Source organism: Silurus aristotelis (genome assembly GCF_946808225.1).
Source record: "Silurus aristotelis genome assembly, chromosome: 1".
Classification (NCBI taxonomy): domain Eukaryota; kingdom Metazoa; phylum Chordata; class Actinopteri; order Siluriformes; family Siluridae; genus Silurus; species Silurus aristotelis.
The window spans coordinates 25,518,872-25,532,297 of NC_139574.1; the positions used below are offsets into that span (position 1 = coordinate 25,518,872).

General features: G+C 36.0%; 1 protein-coding gene across 4 annotated transcripts in view; it reads right to left on the reverse strand.

The window, feature by feature from the left end:
- The window catches only part of npr1b (natriuretic peptide receptor 1b), a 41,275-nt gene that overhangs the window by 17,719 nt on the left and 10,130 nt on the right, over nt 1-13,426 (reverse strand). For all 4 annotated transcript variants that reach the window (XM_083556054.1, XM_083556051.1, XM_083556052.1 and 1 more), the window contains 3 exons: nt 9,662-9,849; nt 8,382-8,495; nt 5,447-5,582 (listed from right to left, as the gene is read on the reverse strand). In XM_083556054.1, the coding sequence (XP_083412180.1) occupies nt 5,447-5,582; nt 8,382-8,495; nt 9,662-9,849 (438 nt within the window). The remainder of the gene's footprint in view (nt 1-5,446; nt 5,583-8,381; nt 8,496-9,661; nt 9,850-13,426) is intronic.

Here is a 13,426-nt window from a genome sequence, read left to right on the forward strand (position 1 = left end):
TTAGTGCAGGTTTTAAAAGCATTGTGACATTCAAAATGTCATTTCAAAAGCCATTTGGTAGGAAAAACCCTTCTAGTACACACAAAGGTAAAATGGTAGTGTCCTGATTTCCTTGCTAAAAAACGTTTTTGCATAAAAACGTTCAAACTATGATTCCAACATTCAATCATTATACGAAGCATGAATTTTATATTTATTTTGTATACATCATAAATCATACATAATTTTGTCATTTGTGTCATTCTAATTAAATCATTTTGTTGTTTATGTTATTCAGTCTTGGTATTAGCCCCATATCTCAGTAACAACAACAACAACATAATAATAATAATAATAATAATAATAATAATAATAATAATAATAATAATAATAATAATAATAATGATAAATGTGTTCTTCAATCCAGTGTTTAATGAATGTGACATAAAAAAAATCATTGTATAATCTAGTGACTATCTAGTAGATATGAATAAGAAAATATATTCACTGTATATTCTATTTACTACCATTAAAGAATCTCAGGAAATCACATCAGCTATTCTCTCTGCATGTAAGGGAATCTATACTCTCTCTCCCCTGACAATCACAAAACCATGAGACAATCACAGCACTCTGCGAGCTCATGTAGGTGGAAGAGGACAAATCATGCTCTCCTCTGAGTGTTACATTGTCTTGTGACAACAGTTTAAAAAGATGCAGTTGCCTGACTGCACATGTCTCAGAGGAAACATGTACCAGCATTCACCTTCCTCATTTCTAACTTGTATAAAAATGGAGAGCTGTCTGGTGGTTCAAAGTTAGTAGATGACAAAAAAAAGTGTATGTAAAGAGTGCATTCATTCAAACCAAAACTCTCTAATGGAGGTGTGTCCTTCTGTGTCCTGTTACCATGTGGACTGGCCACAAAAACATCTTCTGCCTAGAGTAAATGTGTATTGAGTGGATACTAAGTGCCATACTGGAGTTACAGCAAATACTGAACAGCGATCAAAGCAGACTTAAAACTGCACTTGAGATTGATATCCTATTGAGCTGAACAGAGAACTGGTCTAACAATAACATCACTTAAAATAACCCAAAATCTATTTACCAGATCTCTCTACCTGTTTCTATTTATGAAAGGAAAAATGCCATGAACAACACTGTTAGGATCAAATAAGGATAAGAGATTTATTAGCATGTTTTAAAATATGTGTGATAAATATTCTATATTTCATTGGCTTTATCTATGTCTAACCACTTCTGAACAGGTTTGGGGAACTCTCTGCTGTAAACTCAATCCTTTTCCAGTTGATTTTGTTTTCCAATGTGAATTGCTGACTAGCTGTTGAGTATAAGCCACATTTCTGTTGTAAAGATCTTGGAATTCTTTTTCATTGTAGATAAATTGTCATTTTTCCAGCCAGGAAATTAATGTTTTTTGCTGAAATACAGCATTGGCAAAGGCAACAGTCAAACAATTACCAGAAATAGTACTCAGACATAACACGGAAGTAAGGCACTGTTGATAAAAAAAGTGGTTGTACAACTAGCCTTTTCCATTTCTAAACTTTTAAAGTGAAAAACAGTGGTCAGATTAGTCTTCCTGCTGATGGTGAATGCCATACACAAAGGTCAGTAAATTATTTTTAAGATCAACATCTGTTTCAATACCTGGATCTGACGGAACAAACATTGGCATATGACAGGGCACACACTCAAACAATTTATTTATATCAACTCAGCAAAGTGGTAATACATTCATTCATTCATTCATTTTCTCCCGCATATCCGTAATTCGGGTCGCGGGGGCAGCAGTCTAAGCAGGCCCCCGCCCTCGACTGCTGCCCAATCCTCACAGCACCGTCCCTTACGGTCCCTCCTGCAGGTGGTGAGCCCACAGGAAGGTGGTAATACATAATATAAATAATATATATGCAGAATACCGAAAAATATATGCATCTCAAGCTAAATTTGGGCTGAATCAAGAGCACGATTTAGTATTTTGCGGCTGCATTAAATTGAAAACCGTTTCTTATTTCAATGTGATCTCCTATAAAAAAAACATTTGTATGAAGGTTTGAAGGTTAAACTGACCAACCACTAATCTGCTACCTTATTACTAACTTTCATTTATTTCATCATTTTTTCCATAAAACTGATTTAGTCCTCATGAAAAGCAATGTCTCTGAAAGGACATTGTCTCTACTGATCTGATTTTGTTTTAAACTGAGGATAATATTTATGTATGTAATATTGATCTGAAGCTACATATGACATGAACTTTAGTGTGATAGATTGTGGTAACATTAAATTGTCAGGCGGTAGTGCTGAACTTAAATCAACTCAACCTTGAATACTGGCCATAAATTTCTGTCACTGCAAAATTATATTTGCTGTAGGTTCTGTCAGCCACCTGTTTATTTTTTACCACCAAAAAAAGCATAGCAAATTCGAATGCCTCTAATTAGGCCAGAACAAAAAAATATGCGCAAACACACACAAACACACACACACACAGACATGTATGCTTCTCTTAAAGAGAAGGAGAGGACTTTATTTATTGTTATATCATGACAACACATCCAATCACTCCTAATGTATTTATTTACACCCAACTGTTTTTTTTGCATGTAATCCACTCGGGGCTATGCTCACAAACATACCAAACTTACTCTGTCCTTATCTTATGAAAGTAAAGCTCCCAGTTGTACTCTCCCATTGTCTTTTTAATTTGCATGTACACTTTGTTTACCAAAAACAATTAGTATGCATTAACATATTGTTGGCACTTTTTTTTTTTTTTATCCTACTGAACATGCAAGTAAGCACTTGGTCTAAGTTAAATAGTAGCTCATGGACTCAAACTGGCAAACAAACAGAGATCTGCTGTTCTTCACTGTGACCTGCATGCTTTCCTGCTTTCCTGATAATTTACAGAGTCTCATTCAAAACACAGATGAGAATCAAAAACAATAAGTAGCAATAAAGCTATCTAGTTCATCTCTTTTCTATGTAACACACAGAAGGTGTAATTTCCCCCTCTGTTTTCAATAAGAACATGTCTGAATAGAAAGCATGAACCGAATTCTGCCGAGCACAGATATACAGCTCTGATGGAGATATATGGATACGATTGCTGTTATCTAAATTACTTGGCTTGTCTTTTGCAACAAGGGAAAAAAAGGGTGAGAAGATAGATAAAGGTGATGTGTCGGTTGCCACAGAGCAAAATAAATCTTAGTGTCTTTAGCTTTGTTGTATTATTTGTGTAATTTCATGAGAATTATGTATGAAAATGGTGGATCTCTCAACTTAAAATGTAAATACAGCTCTATAAGAATATAAGCTAATTCTGTATATTAAGCTGTATGTAAAATACCTGCTTCATTTTGAGATTTTTTCTATCATACCTGTAGAACAGCTAGTACAACAATGTTAGAGCTCAGCTCTATGATTAAAATCTAAAGTTTTACATAAGCATAATAGTAAGATTATGGTTTAAGAATATTATTGAATATAGACCGTAGAATATACATATGACAATAATAATGTCAGTGTGGCAAGAATGGTAGTAGTAAATAAAGGGCAGTGACTGTGATTCTGCAACTTTCTGGCTTCAGTCAACCATCACCAAGTACAACTCTCCTCTAATCAAGTCCATCGAGAGCAGGATTCACAAAGATACAATGAAGAAGCGAACATAAAATGAAGAAATAAGAGTGAGCCTGACAAAGTGATTGATGTAGGGAAGACAGAGCGGTAGGAGCAGATGCATGGACAAAGATAAGTAGCAGACAGAAAGCAATGTATCAAGGAGAGGGTGCCCAAGCTGAGACACACCGACTGAACCAATTAGAGTCACTGCCAGTGGAGAGATTCATGCATGATTCATGCAATATGCTCTATGGTCTGTAATATCCTTCAATCAAAGAAAGATAGTAAATTTGTGAATACAGCAATGTTTTATACAAAACAAAATGCTTTCTGGTGTGTGAACAGAATACATTTTTTTAGAGGTAGTTCAATATCTTGTCCATAGTCTGCAAAAAACATCTATTCTTGTTTGTCTTCTTTTGCATTCTATACTAACTCCAACAGGTTGCTGGTCTTCGCAGTCTTCTCATGGTGAACTAGCATGAGGGTAGGTTTCTTATATTTTAAGGTGGTACATTTTGCATAATTACTTTTCTAACTAGCTTAATTTAGAAATCTTATATTTGACTAAACATCAAAAGTGGGAAAAAAAAATTTTTAACTGCCAATTTGCAAAGCAGTCTTGTGTGGGTGATGGTGCTAATCAGAAGGCTGGTGAAGTTGACAGCATGACGCAGGTGCAAAATAGCCACTGACCACACAATAATTCATTCAGCTCTGTAGGGAGAGCACTGCTTGGAACACAAAACAAAATCAATAAGGAAAAAAAAAGAAATCCATTTAAAGAGAATACAAAAGACATCTGGTGTGTCAGTGGTATTTTATACCTTAAAATAAGCTAAAAGAAGCACCTGACAGTGACAATGAGAGAGGCAAGACAGACACAAGGATATAGAGTGGCTCAAAGATTTTGAAAAATAGCTTGAAAGTCTAAAAGTTAACATATATGTCATGCAGTTTGTTAAATAGATGTATTTATAAATAAAGTAATACCTTGTTATCCTTACAAATCATGACCACTGGCTGGGCTTCTCATATCACACACAGATTCTCATATATGGTCAATCTCATATCATAGGAAAGTACATATGACTCTCAATACGATCACTACATTATACAACCACTGGAACCCTACTAACAGACAAGTTAAAACATTCTGACCTAATTTGGGTCAAGTGCTGACAAAGCACCAACATTGAGTGGAATGCTGGCCTAATTTGGAAGCAGCGAATGGTCATGATTATATGAGTTTTCACTTTATTTTCTACCATCTTGTATTTTTTTTAGAAATATTTTATCTAAAGTATTTTAAATGATCTAAATGTTTGCCCATACAACACATCTGACAGATAAGCAGAATATAAGCCCGTATACAAGCAATAACTTTGCACACTGACACAAATGGTAGGCATTCTCAGGACCATGATCGGAGACTATACCAATCTCGTTACAGTGAGATTGCAAATCTCTCTTAAATACTTTTAGCTAAAATTAAAGCTCTGCTGTCTTTAAGAGTGCAGCTCCCAGAATCTGGGGCTTGTTACCTCAAAATTGCTGCTTGCAACATTAATTATTATTATTATTTTATTATAATTTTTTTATTACTACTACTTGTTTCTTTTATTTGCATTTATCTATTCACTGAGGAACAAAAAAGTATAAAGCCTGTATTCGAAGGTAAGTAGCCTATACAGAATTTACTAGATATTTTTTCCTGACAAAAATTAGCCAATACTGCAATTGGGTAAAATTGCACGTGTGTTCTAAAAGCTTTCAGCATGAATTATGCCGCTATGATGGAATGACTCACCATAGTAGGTTCGGTTCCACATCCTTTTGGTGACACTTTCTCTGGACAGTCTGCCCTGACTCTCTGTTAAACTCTCATTCAGTGCATGAGCATACAACATTAGGCCATCGTAGAAGCCTCCTGGTATGATGTTCATCTGCAAAGCACATTCACAAATCAATGTCATGCGTCTCAAAATCCTAATTAATAAATGGACATTGAGCTGATTATACCATAATGAACTATTATTAGAATATAATAAATGTAACCCTTTGATATAATATGTAGAAACAGATATAGATATAGGAAATAAAGAACACAGTCGGCCATGATTGGCAAAGCCCATCCTATAATACAGGAAAACTAGAAAATGTCCCCAATATACTCACTTGGTGCTAGTCAGGACTATAATATGCTTTTTTGAGTGAATAAATTCTCACCTTCCAGAGTACAGTATCTGGAATTGTGAAATTTTACAGTGTGGGGGAAAAAATGATAGTCTGTAATTAAACATGTAAGCATATCCGCAATAAATAATATGAAACCCACTTTATAAATGCAATTGTATTATTAAATCATTAATTTAATAAACAAATGTTGGTATGCTGAACCGACTAAATATATAGTCTACCCGCTATTCAGTTGTATGCTAATATGTGCATGAAATACCACTAATAAAGAGATGTTCCAAATAGGCACTAAATTAACCTATTTGCATGAATGCTATCCTATATTTTGCACCAAATTGCATATTTATTAAGACAAACCTGCAAAACCTTGACACGTCAAGGACACAGTCATTTGTAAACTGTGTACATTAGTTTATACATTTGGTAAATCAGGGCTTAAGTATCAAAGCCTTCTCCGCTGGCCTAAACACTATCAGAAGCACTGACCTACCTTTACAACCTAAATTCTATTATTTATTCCACGAAATTTTATTAATTTATTCCCAATTTTTCATAGCGTTTCTCTTGGCTGAACTGCTTCAGTACTTGTATGTGGATGTTAGATTTTTTGTCTAATCAGATTTCAGCCTCTATGTGTTGCCATATCAATCTAATCTGCACAGGGCCTTCAAAGTCTGTACTGCTGGCCTTTTTACCTTAGAGAATATTAGCAATGTATCTGTTTCTTTAACCAATCAGATTTCAAGCTAGCTGGCCCAGAATAGCATCAGCATTTTGTCCGTCCTCTGATTAATTGGTCAGAGGGAAACTGTTACAACCAAGTTCGACTGGCAAAACACGTCTGTAGCGTGCTGCACACTTAAAATATCTGAGTTAGACTATTTTATGCCTACAGAGAAAGAGAAATTGATTTGGTCTCTGACCTTCTTAAAAATACATTTTCAAGAAAAGCTAGACCAACCCCGAACCTAGCTAGCTTGTCTCAGCCCGGAGAAGGGTTTGTTTGCCACTTCCAGACCAGTGCCTACGAGCGGTACCACTGGTTTACAGCCTCTGAGGAGCGGTGCAAATTATGAGTATGCATCTCTGGTGAGTAGGTTGTACTTTATTTACATTTTTATGTTTTTGTCATGTTATTAGACAAATATTGATTCTGAACTGCTCCAGATGATGTAGGTGGCACAGGTGCGGTGGTAGTGTAGAGGTTTGGAGCTTACTTTAGTAAATAGTATTCACCCTCTATATAGGCAAAATGCCTCTCTGTAATACCATGTGTTGTTATATTGCTTTTTTGTAGAGTATAGATAGTTTCTATAAGTTCGATGTTATAGTGGTGGTATTAAGAGGTGGATTAAGTTGGGTAGGTCCCCACTGAAGGCCCAGGTACCAAATGCATTGCCCGCCACTGCTGAGTATACATATCTAAATACAATAACATTCCAGAAGAAATAATTACAGAAATGAATAAAATAATTGTAGCAACAGTACCATCTGGCTTAATAAATAAATATAAAAGAGCAAACTACTAGGTTGCAATAAAGTACTGGTAACACTGCTGCCTGTGTAAGCAGTGAATGGCGCACGTTTCCTATGAGTCCTAACCTGTCTGCACTAATGAGGATGAGGTGGAGTCATAGAATGCAAAGTGTGTGTGTGTATGTGTGTTTGTGTCTGCTGTAGAAGGCAGTTAATACAAATACGTAGATAAACTAGGAATGGATACCAACCCAGAAGCCAACACAAACTTACAGGAAGTTGCCAGTGAGACATGTTTTTTTATCCAGGGGCTAGGTTCATGACATCTGAGAGATGTTGTTTAGGTTTACTCATAACTAAAATTAATTTTAGTGTGTGAAATATGTATATTATTTTAATTTGATCATCTACATGTCAAGAGTAAACTAAATTATGCATCCAGTCAAACTTTGATTAACCAAGTCCAAGTGTGCCTTCAAACCGCAATGTAAATACCCGGAAAAAGTGTGTACTCAAGGCCCATGCTTTTTCTTTGTCAAAATCACTATCAGACACAAAGCATAACCACTGAGAACTATGGTTAAAGGATACATTCTCAGAGCATGGGTTGAGGCAATCATGTGACAAAAAGCATAGAAGGTGTATGGAGTGACATTGCATGATTCTCTGTGTTTTACATGCTCAAACATTTTTAAGGAAAATAATACATTATAGTCATATAGAATTAGGACATTTTCAAGGTCACAGTCATTCTTATAATACCCAGGATGCTGAGTTATATTGGGTTACACTCATTCACTTCCAACAAGCACTTAATCTTGGTCAAGGTAATGGAGGACCTAGAGTTTATCCGGAAAACACTAGGCATAAAGTGGAAATATTCCTGAGATTGGATGCTGACGATGCCCTGTGCACACACATTTACATTTTGGGGCAATTTAGCACGGTCAGACATCTACTGGGATGTTTTTTGGGGAGTTGGAAAGGAAACAGAAAACCTGGAGGAAACCCACACAGACAGAAAGTTCAAATTCTATCATATTAATATCTTGACAGCTGAGGTAACCTACCAGTGAGTCCTCAACGGTGAAGTTAAACATCTTCTTGGCATTTCGTTTCAGATCAGTCACAAATGCTTTATACTCTGGATTCTGTGGCTCTCTATACGTCAAGATTTTCACGCTCTGAGAAAGAAACAGTGACATGTTAGAACCAAAATTTGTTCCATCATGTCTGATTTTCACGAAGATTGCAATGAACGATGTCAATAATGTCATGATTTCACCATAATGCATCTTTTGTAAGAACTTTGGCGCCAGGAATTCCGCAGAAACGCAAACACACAACAGCAATGCAGGAGAAGAAAGGTGGAGAATATTAATCTTAAACAATGTCTAGTGTGGGAGTCTAGAGTTGATGAATAACTGTAAAGTAAACTGACATCACAACAAAAAAAAAAAAAAATCAGGGAGCTTCCTGGGTTGCTTTGCCACTTTTTCTCTAGAACTCCTCCACTGTAACACCAGAAGCGCTCAAGCAGAATCCAATCTGCTGAAACAGCTAATATTAGACCTCAGCCTACAAGCCTTTCTTGGAACCTTACACAAACTGGGATCTCAAATATGAGGACCCTGTCTTCCTTAAAGTTTGCTTAAAAACTGTTTCATACTACTCTGTGTTCTGTATTTCTTGTTGAGAAACAAAAGGGAAATACTATAATTGGCACTGTCCAGTCACATTTAGCATTAGGTGTGACGCAGCAGAGAACAATTGCCTGAATTCTAGTATAATCCACAAAGGAGAATAATCACAATGGGAAAATACACAGTGCATAACAAAAAAATCTAAATGGACTTCAATCTGAGGGCAAATTCATTATGAAAACATAATTTGTGCTTTTCATCATCCACTCATTATCCTTAATGGGGAAATAATAACACAGCTGAATGAAAATCTTCTGGAACAAAAAAAACAAAAAGCAATGATAAAAACAAAAGAAAATCAGTCTTATTGTGATGAGAATTTTTTATTTAGGTGCTGCTAAAATTTAAACGGAGATAGAGTTTTATATTTTACAAAGTTTTCTGTCTGTATGTCTGTGGTCATTTTGTTTTCATTGACTGGCTGATGTTTTAGATGCGGTTAATTGCTCATAATTACTGCAACCAATGCAAATCCTGGATGTCAATCCTGCTTGCTGCAGCTCTGTAGCTGTCTGTAGCTTTTTTCCCCCTTATTTCATTCTATCTTGCCCTACTCTACATATTCTGTAGCTTTTTTTCCTACTTAGATTTTAAAATAAGTTTTGATTCAGTGCAGACACATTATGTAGTCTCTCCACAAAGATCACCTGGTATGCTTCCTTTGCGAGGTCATCATCAGCATCTCCTCTGACCCAAGGCTGGGCAGGTAATGATGCCACAGTGCGGCCAAAGACATCAATGTAGATGAAAACAAACTCCTCCTGAGGAAAATTTGCCTTACGAAAGTTCACCATTAGCTCACGAAAGTTATCCGGAGCACAGCATACAAACACCACTACAAAAAAAACCCAAGAGAGGCATAAAATCAAGTTATTATACAGAAAATATAGACATCCATTTTGTGACACCCAGTTGTGTGTATGTCAGACATAATATCTTTAGCTTAACCTGTTTCCATCACTAGTCTAAATATAAATGATATCCATTAGGCCCCATTTCCTAGCACTGTCTGGCTGTTCAATAGACTAATGAGATTACCTCAGCATACAGCAAGAGCAAAAGGGTATCTTAACACTATTAGGAATGTAGGTCTATGTGTCTGCATGCATATGTATGAATGCCCAAAAGTAACATGTGAGCACTGTGTCAGTCAAAGAGAAAATAACTAATAATTAGCTGCTTATCTATTTAATATAATACTGTTGTTCTATAAGCATGATCTATTTGCACAGAGATGTTTAAAACTATGAAAAGAGGAGTACACCCAACACAAAAAGAATAAGTGTATGGTGTAATTTACCTGGTCTTGAATAGAAAGAAATTAAATAAAAAAAAAAAAGCTAATAAAATGACTTTATGTGCTTCAGCAGAGTTACACTATTATGTTCAGAGCAGAAAGAGTACACTAAAGGCCAAAGACAGGCAGATGCACACAAACTCACACACTCGACAGCAAACGATAAAACTGACTCTATAATCTATGAAGCCTGGTCTGTAGCTGTCAAATCACAAGGAAGTACAGAGATATGTAGAAGCATAATAACATCATAAATCATGTTTAAAAATGGTTAGGAGTGGAACACATGCATCTCATAGTGTTATTTTTATTTTATAACTGGATTGTGTTTATAAAACAAATATACACTGATAGGATCTCTGGAATTTTTATTCTCTTTATTTTTTTACTTAAAGAGATCCCTGGATGACTTTAAATGTAGTAGACAACACACACACACACACACACACACACACACACACACACACACACACACACACACACACACACACACACACACACACACACACACACACACAAAACACTTGACAGTTGGCGTTATTGTTCTGGAACAGATTGATAAGAAATACATAATGTCCATTTTATACCTAATCAAAAGCAATGTGTAATAGTAAAGTAATGTGAGCTAGGGGCAAGTTCAACCTATTTCCTCTAAATGCAGTCATCTATCAAAGATTTCCTGGAAACTAAGAGTCCATTAGAGTGCTAAAGCTCTTACAAAACAAACTAAAATGCACACACAGCGAGTAATGTGCAATGCTGTGTAATTTTTAAAGCTCTAACCATAGGGTGAACAATAAAAAAGACAAATTAGGACATGTGTTAGCAGTAGATAGACAAGAACAGAGAAGGAATATGCTATCAACACATAATCAGAACACACAGTCCTGCAGCCAGTTGCTAGGATTTGTCATTGTGATTTTTATCTTACTGTAGTAAAAACTCATGCATCCAGCAAATTTTAAATATTTAATGTAAAGTGAAAAAAATATTTCCTCATTGTATTCCAGTGTTAGATTTGCAAACCACATGATGCAGAAATGGCTGTATCAAATACACTGCTGCAATAAAAATCTCAAATTACACAGCCAATAAATACAGTTGCTGATAATGCTTCGACTCACATAGCCTAACCCTAGAACCAGTACTAAGCATTTTTTGCTTTAAATCTAGGCAAATGAATTTTGGACATTTAATTACTTTAAAACAAGTCAAACTCGGTGCCAATAGAGCTGACAATGCTTTGAATTGCTCATTTACATACCATTAATCAGTAACATGGCATGGCTTTACCCACAGGATGATCCGTTGTTCATGTTGAAACTTGTCATTAAATTTGTTTAAATCATTTGTCTGAATGTGCAGCATGATAATGCCAGTATCTGATCCTGTGTTCACACTCACATTAGCAAATAATTTGGATTCTGACATGGCCATTGTCAATAAACTATTCTGTAATATTATGCACATATGTTACTGCTGCTTAGTAAAATATCAGTCAGTGTTTCACATAAACCCAGAAAGACCTGCAAATTAAGTATGATACAGTAAACTGTCTGTCCTAAATGTACATTTAGGTTGGTAGTAAAGTTGTGAGAGAAGGGGTATTAGGGTCTGTAGTGGTAAATCAAGAAACTGGAGCCAGAAAATGTATTGTATTATACCTAATTTGCATTTCAAATCAATTGCCATTTGTCTCTTTCAAAGGAATTAGAACTCTTCAATCAGCTGTTTATTTTTGTTACTCGCTAGTGTAAACACAAGGTGAAACCAACAAACCTTAATATTTTATAATCATTGCAAATTTATGGTTTAATTACATGCTCCTACATCTGTGTTTAAAATTTAAAACATTTCACTCAGAGCCCAACATAAAACTAAAATGCTTGAAATCTTCCGCTCAAACCAAATGAGCTTAAAGGGGATTCCCCTGAACCTGCCTCAACTGATCCACGGAATAGTAGAAGAGTGAATCACTGGCATGACTGGAAGATTTGCTGGTACTGACCAGTGGACCATGAGAGAGTGGTCCTGCCTGAACAATTTGTGTATTTAAGCACAGAGAGGAGGGAGCAATTTCGATCATGATATATGAGGGAAGTAACTGTTTCACCAGCTGTTTTGAAGAGTAAAGGCAGTTCTTCAGCAGATCTACTTTCATCAGCACATTCCATCTCTAGCAAAGACATATATGTGCAATGTGCATGGCTATTCATGCACATCCATTCCCTCCTCCATTCTATCTCTGTGTAATTAGAGCAACGTATGTTGCTCACCTTTCTGTCTACATGGATTTCAGTCCAGCTTAATCTTTAACTAAAGCCAGATGGATTGGACACATGCAAGTAGAGCTCAGTGGAACGCTTAGCTCAGTGCTGTGGACGGTTTAGTTCAGCATGGGTGCTCCTCTGTCTGGAAACCATGGTGATGTCAGGGAATGAAACTATACACAGAGTGTGGCATCTGCAGTGGCATAATTTCCAAGAAGACCACATTAAGACATTTTTAAAGTCTGAGGGGTTTTTGTGACAGTCTAGAATGCTATCTGGAATGCGAATTGGTAGACTCATTCAAGATTTAATGAGCTTTCACAGATTATAAATAATATTGATATATTTCATTATTTAAAAACTATGGTTTATCCCAAGACTTATTTAACCTTTACCAGCAGATTATGTACACAAAGTTATAAATTGGCAAAAGAAATCTGTAAAAGCTTATGAAAAGAACACACTTAGAATATATACTTAAGTCCTAGTTTAGAACGCAGCACAGAGTTCCAATTCTAAGTTGGAATGGAAGCCTTTTTGGATGGATGCAAATCTGTGGAACAAAAAAACACCCCTGCTGCAGCAGCGCACAACTAAGTAAGAATAAAGTGTTCTGAAACAAAGCAAGCTTAAATCTTAGAAGCATGATGCATTCTCATCAACAGTGCATGTGCGCATAAGATGTATTGATGTTGAAGCTCCTGCTGATTCTTGGATATTAGCACCCCGGAAAGGAGCTCTTTGAAAATGAAAGGAGCTCTGCTAAAAACAGGCCTAAATTGGGACCACAGCAGCAGGGTCTGTCAATTAGTGTATTCTGTGTGCTCTTTAAAACAAAGACAGGA